Source organism: Colobus angolensis, unplaced genomic scaffold (genome assembly GCF_000951035.1).
Source record: "Colobus angolensis palliatus isolate OR3802 unplaced genomic scaffold, Cang.pa_1.0 Scaffold140, whole genome shotgun sequence".
Lineage (NCBI taxonomy): Eukaryota > Metazoa > Chordata > Mammalia > Primates > Cercopithecidae > Colobus > Colobus angolensis.
In genome coordinates, this window is record NW_012114489.1 from 8,114,485 (window position 1) to 8,121,151 (window position 6,667).

A 6,667-nucleotide genomic window follows, 5' to 3' on the forward strand; every position below is an offset into this window, starting at 1 on the left:
TGATCCGCCCGTCTCGGCCTCCCAAAGTGCTGGGATTACTGGCTTGAGCCACCGCACCCGGCCAACACAGATATATTTTTAGGCCACCATAACACATGATCAGTGGTAAGGTCTGGGAAGGTAAATTTGGTGACTCTATTCTCCAGAAGGAGAAAGAAGTGGAAAGGAAAGACCACTCTAATTATAACAGCTGAGATATGAGTAGAGCCTAACCTAGAATGGAAATAGAATCCAATAGATTTATACCAATGAATGGCAATGAGATTATTAGTAAAGGTAAGGGATAGGTGGAACGTGCATCTGAAGTTTTGACATTAAAGAAATGAGATTTTTATGTTACTAAAATTAAAATGTAATAAAAGATGAAGAACAGAGCTTGAGATGGGAAGCTTGTTGTGTTGGGAGCATGTGAAGTGTGAGGTGCATGATGAAAATGCAAATTAAGGTGTTCAGGTTACAGGTAGGATTGGGGGACTGTCTTAATTCAGGAGAAATAGAACAGGATCGTGCATCCAAATTGAGGAGGCATCTACACAGAAGTGATGTTATGGAAGTTGATGTTATGGAAGGAAAGGATATTTTTAAGGGAAAGTGGGCTGAAAGAAAAATGAAGTGGACCGCAGAAAACATCTTGCAGAAAGACGGTATTTATGGGTTGGAAGAGAGGTTTCCATGAAAGAAGCAGGGTAATCAAAAACATAATGTTATGCAAGCAAAGGTGGTATTTATCTGAAATTTATCAGTATGGGTGGACCGGTTGTTTACATCTCTTCTGATTTCTGAATGCTCTGTTCTTACTGGTGTTCATGTTGATATGGCTTTAAAATAATCTTAAGCCTAGGGAAAACATGAGGCAATGAATGAAGATCTAATTATTACACAACCCCAATTTAGGGGAGTTTCAACACTTTGCACTACTTTGTGGCAAACTGGAAAAGAACAGATTACCAGAAAGAAAATAGCACATGCCCAAAATAATACTACAATCCACAATCTGGCCTGAGGAGTCCTCCCATTAGCCTGTGACTCCTGAACTACACTTAGTAACACATTTATCTCTTAGGAATGAACTATTGGATTTGTCTGCATCTCCTACTAGGCTAGAAACTAATGACCAATATTGTAAAGAAAGTTTAATATCTCACAGGTAATGCATGTGAATAGTTAATGAATGAGTATTTTAATTAAATATTAACTGATATTATATACTGGCTTTATTGTGTGCTTTTTTTTTTTAATGATTCCTTACTCAACTAAAGTGTTTACATCAATGAGTGGTACAATTATAGATTGTACTGACCTATGGGCATATAGCCTTGCTATAGCAAATATAATAATTATTTTTGGAGAAAACTGGATTTTGTTTTTTAACATGTACAACTATATCCTGCCTAAAGAATATAAGAAATGCCAAAATATGACACATTTGGTATGACTGTTTCTCTAAAACTTTTTTCCCCTAAAAGCTGCTTTTTAAAAAACTCTTCTATAGCTGAAGTTTTTATTCCAGGTATCCTATAGTGGAGTTGTTAGTGTCTTATATACCTGTGTTAACTTTACATGTAGCAAATACTTTTCTGAGTTTGCCCTGAAAATTTATAATCATAGAATGATTTCTAGATGACTCAAAATTATCAGACTACACACATGTATAAATCTCAGGAAGTGAGTTTTAGTGTCCTTGAAGTCAAAAGGATTGTCCCAAAGCCACCCAGAGCAACAGTCAAGAATGTCCCTCTATCGTTGATGTTTTATAGCCCAAATATTTTAAGTTCTATGCTTAATGCAGAGTTCATTTTATTCTGAAATTTATGAGTGTTTCAGTTTAACTTGATCTAATCATCAAGTAATACACTGCCTATCATCAGGGAAGCGCAGTAGAGAGCTAAAGACATTGATACTGGTAGACTCAGCATATCAGCAGTATTTAAAATTTAAGTGAACTATGAATCTTGATATCTTAGTCTAAAAAAGAAATTGATGAAAGAAAGACTATCCAGAGGATAAATGATTTCTTATTCTTAAAATAACAAATGAGAAATCTGAGATGGTATATTAGAAAAATTAAGATAAAGATAACAAATGATAGTAGTCCTCAAACATTTAAAATCTTCTCATGTAGAGAGGGGGAAGAGTAAGGAGAGAAAGTAGATTTTAGAACTAAGTTTCTTTTATTTACATCCTACTTTTTGATTCTTATGAATAAACTGATTAGCAAGATGAAAAATAACTTGGCAATATTTTATGTGTAAGATGAGTGGAGACCAGAAAAATCATGTCTTTTTATAATCATTCATTTTAATAATATTCTCAGTCCCAGTATGCAAGAACTGACTCCCAGTAAAAAATTATCCCAAGTTTGGTTTTATTTTCTCCCCAACAGAAAATCAACACAGCACACATAATCTAAAAAATCATTCCTCCACAGTTAAGTCAGTTGCCATTTTCTCTCTCTTTTTTCAACTGGGTAAAATGGCCAAGGGTAGGATCAATTGAACATAATAACATTTAAAGTAAGAGCATACTGATATCCAAACATACGGCTTTTACAAGCAATCAAGATTCTCTGTGATCTGTGGATCAAAAATGGTGAAATTCAACTGGGTGCAGTGGCTCACGCCTGTGATCCCAGCACTTTGGGAGGCTGAGGCAGGTCGATTGACTGAGGTCAGGAGTTCAAGACCAGCCTGGCCAACATGGCGAAACCCCATCTCTAATAAAAATATAAAACTTAGCCGGGTGTGGTGGTGGGTGCCTGTAATCCCAGCTACTAAGGAGGTTAAGGCAGGAGAATGGCTTGAGCCTGGGAGGCGGAGGTTGCAGTGAGCCGAGATCGCGCCACTGTACTCCAGCCTGGGCGACTGAGCAAGAGTGTGTCGCACAAAAAAAAAAAAAAGGAAGTCTGCATTTCATCGCTCTTTTCATTGATTTTTCTCCTACTTTTTTTCACAACAACAACGTCATCAAGAAATCAAAATATAACCCTTTGTACCTCCAAACTAGTTTTAGAATATTTAGCATCATTGAACTCAATGAAAATTAATGAAGGCTTCCTTTTTTGGTCTTTCAGAAATGGGACATTTGGAGATGTTTATGAAAAAAGCGTGCATGTTGTCATGTCCTATTGTTATCTTTGTAGAGTAGTGACTTTGACTTTTCTTTGGAATTTTTTAACAGACAATAAAGATTATGATGCATACTTATCATACACCAAAGTGGATCCTGACCAGTGGAATCAAGAGACTGGGGAAGAAGAACGTTTTGCCCTTGAAATCCTACCTGATATGCTTGAAAAGCATTATGGATACAAGTTGTTTATACCAGATAGAGATTTAATCCCAACTGGAAGTAAGTTAATGTTTTCATTTGAGAGTGTGCATATTCATGTGAGTGTCTGTGTAGTCATCACTTTTTCATAGAATTTTAATGTTTGGTTCTTTACTTCAAAATTTGTATCTGTTAGTTTCCCTAGAAAGAAATGTCTTTGTGTGTTCACATGAAATTTAATTTTTGCTAGCTCAGAGAAGATATTCCATTACTGTATAAAGCATCTCATTTTGTGAGCCTTGACATTGAAAGAAACCAAATGAGAGATTTGTACCAGGAAAAAATATTGCTGACATTAGGAGAAGCAAGTCCCAAACTCTATTCAGTGAACTATTTTCATTTAATTTCTGAAAGAGAATCTACTAGGACTTTCTGGACCACATTTTCCATTCGCTCATTCTGATGTACTCTTTTATCTTTTGTAGCCTACATTGAAGATGTGGCAAGATGTGTAGATCAAAGCAAGCGGCTGATTATTGTCATGACCCCAAATTACGTAGTTAGAAGGGGCTGGAGCATCTTTGAGCTGGAAACCAGACTTCGAAATATGCTTGTGACTGGAGAAATTAAAGTGATTCTAATTGAATGCAGTGAACTGAGAGGAATCATGAACTACCAGGAGGTGGAGGCCCTCAAGCACACCATCAAGCTTCTGACGGTCATTAAATGGCACGGACCAAAATGCAACAAGTTGAACTCTAAGTTCTGGAAACGTTTACAGTACGAAATGCCTTTTAAGAGGATAGAACCCATTACACATGAGCAGGCTTTAGATGTCAGTGAGCAAGGGCCTTTTGGGGAGCTGCAGACTGTCTCGGCCATTTCCATGGCCGCGGCCACCTCCACCGCTCTGGCCACTGCCCATCCAGATCTCCGTTCTACCTTTCACAACACGTACCATTCACAAATGCGTCAGAAACACTACTACCGAAGCTATGAGTATGACGTACCTCCTACCGGCACCCTGCCTCTTACCTCCATAGGCAATCAGCATACCTACTGTAACATCCCTATGACACTCATCAACGGGCAGCGGCCACAGACAAAATCGAGCAGGGAGCAGAATCCAGATGAGGCCCACACAAACAGTGCCATCCTGCCGCTGTTGCCAAGGGAGACCAGTATATCCAGTGTGATTTGGTGACAGAAAAGCAAGGGACATCCCGTCCCTGGGAGCTTGAGTGGAATCTGCAGTCCAGTGCCTGGAACTAAATCCTCGACTGCTGCTGTGAAAAAAACATGCATTACAATCTCTAGAACACGAGGAAAAACAGGGTCTTGTACATATGTTTTTTGGAATTTCTTTGTAGCATCAGTGTCCTCCTGTTTTACCATGTCTTTTACCATTACATTTTTTGACTTTGTTTTATATGTCGTTGGAATTTGTAAATTTACATTTTTTTTAAAGAAGAGACTGATGTGTAGATAGAAAACCCTTTTTTTGCTTCATTAGTTTAGTTTTAGAATGGGTTTTTATTTTATTTCCTTTTTTAAAGTTTTACTTTGCTTTTAACATTTCCTTGGGGTGCTTGGACAAATCTATCCAATGGGACAAGGAGCACCGGATTCTTTCTCGGGTTCTGCCTAGGATCAACTGGGCCACATCGGCCTTCAGAGAACAATGCAACAAATGCCAGCATTGCCATTTGGGGGAAAAAAAAAAAAAAAAAAAAAGATGAGAAGAACACTTGTTCATAAGAGGGCCCCACCAGTCAGAGCCCTGAATCTCTTCCTTGTCCCACCTCATTCCCCACCTCTACCTTTCTAACGGCAGCATGATGTGTAAACTCTGTGGAGGGGTGGGGGCGGGTCTCACTGTCTTAACATTTAAGTCACTGCTCTTCAGAATACACTCTAGACCCAAAGGTGTGCTAATCGCTTCACCGTGACCACTGCAGAGTGCTAAGAAGAGAAGATCAAGGGCATGAAATTGGGGAAGAGTGTTATTTCCGTTTTTTAAATGAGTTGATGTACCCTTATATATATATACATATATATATAAATATAAATATATATAAAAACAACAAAACAAAACAAAAAAAAGAAAAAAAACAAAAAAAAAAAACAACAACAAAAAATTCAAGCCCTATATTTGATCACTTCCTGGAAAGGCATGAATGTGTTTGTGGCTGTTTTTGTTTAATATTCTACTTCCTCTTTTCCCTCTATAATTTCTCTGCAAACGAGATTATGTGCAAATGCCAGGCAAGTTAATTCAAAAGAGTGAATCAACGCAAGTCAAAATGAAATTTACACTGAAGGCTTCCAAACCAAAGGGAAGGACAGGATGTGTCATCAAATGTTTTGTCACCTTGTATTATACAAAATGTTATTTTCTAAAGAGTCAGAGAAAATCTGTGAAACTTATTGTGCGACCCCCTTGTAATTAAATGTTAACTCGCTTGTATTTAATTTTCAACACTACATTAAGAATTAAGTGGTTTCAGTTTGTGGACATAAGCAAAACTTATTAATATCAAGGTGTTTAAGAACTCAGGAGGTCAAACATATGAATACCAACAGAGATCAGTATTTTCAAAATAAACATTATTTATACAAAATAGTTTTTAAATTAGATCAGAAAGTATTTAAAATAATTACTTTTACTGTATAAAGAATTTGCTTTATTTTAGCTATGTAATTCTATCTTTCAGAAAACAGAAAGCTGATGCTCCCAAGAAATTCATCCCTTACCATTTAGCTTTATGTTTGAAATCAATGACATAAGCAGCTAATTCATATTCATGTGAAGGTTGATGCAAAATCAATCACAAAGGAATCTGCAGAGGGCAGAGTTGTTAAAAGGAACTATTACCTATGTAGCTTTTAGTTTTTAAAAAAATCAATGTGATAAAAACACTGATAATAGAACTTATACATTAATTTAGTGATTCATTGTAGGAACTCCCATCCGAGTCATCATCTGTGGGCCTGTGTAGTGACTATTGTATGTTTGCTTTATTCCTACCACCATTTAATGAGAAAACAATTCTACACTTTGGTCACAATAGTAAGGTGGCCACACAAACACACACACACACACACACACAAGTGTAAACTGCAATGGGGTTCATTGGGGAAGGTGAGATTAATTTGCAAATATATGAGGAAGAAGTATAAGCATTTGGAACAATGAAAAGGTCTCAGTATCTGTGTGACAAGGTAAAGGAGCCTTGGGATGTGCATTGATTATTATTTGCTTAAAAAATGTTTATTTCCCTGACAACTCGCCTGGGTCCTTCTCTACAATCTGTTCTTTATTCCCGTGCTCTCCCCTTGGATCTGTGTCACATTTTCACAAACCAGAACTGAAGCTGCAAGGACAGATACAACTTTAAGG

The 6,667-nt window shown here is 37.1% G+C and overlaps 1 protein-coding gene across 1 annotated transcript in view; it reads left to right on the forward strand.

Moving 5' to 3' along the window:
• The window catches only part of IL1RAPL1 (interleukin 1 receptor accessory protein-like 1), a 1,423,595-nt gene extending 1,418,226 nt beyond the window's left edge, over positions 1-5,369 (forward strand). The window contains exons 10-11 of the mRNA XM_011935152.1: positions 3,178-3,348; positions 3,753-5,369. Of these exons, the coding sequence (XP_011790542.1) occupies positions 3,178-3,348; positions 3,753-4,471 (890 nt within the window). The 3' untranslated portion in view covers positions 4,472-5,369. The remainder of the gene's footprint in view (positions 1-3,177; positions 3,349-3,752) is intronic.
• Positions 5,370-6,667: the final 1,298 nt, after the last annotated feature.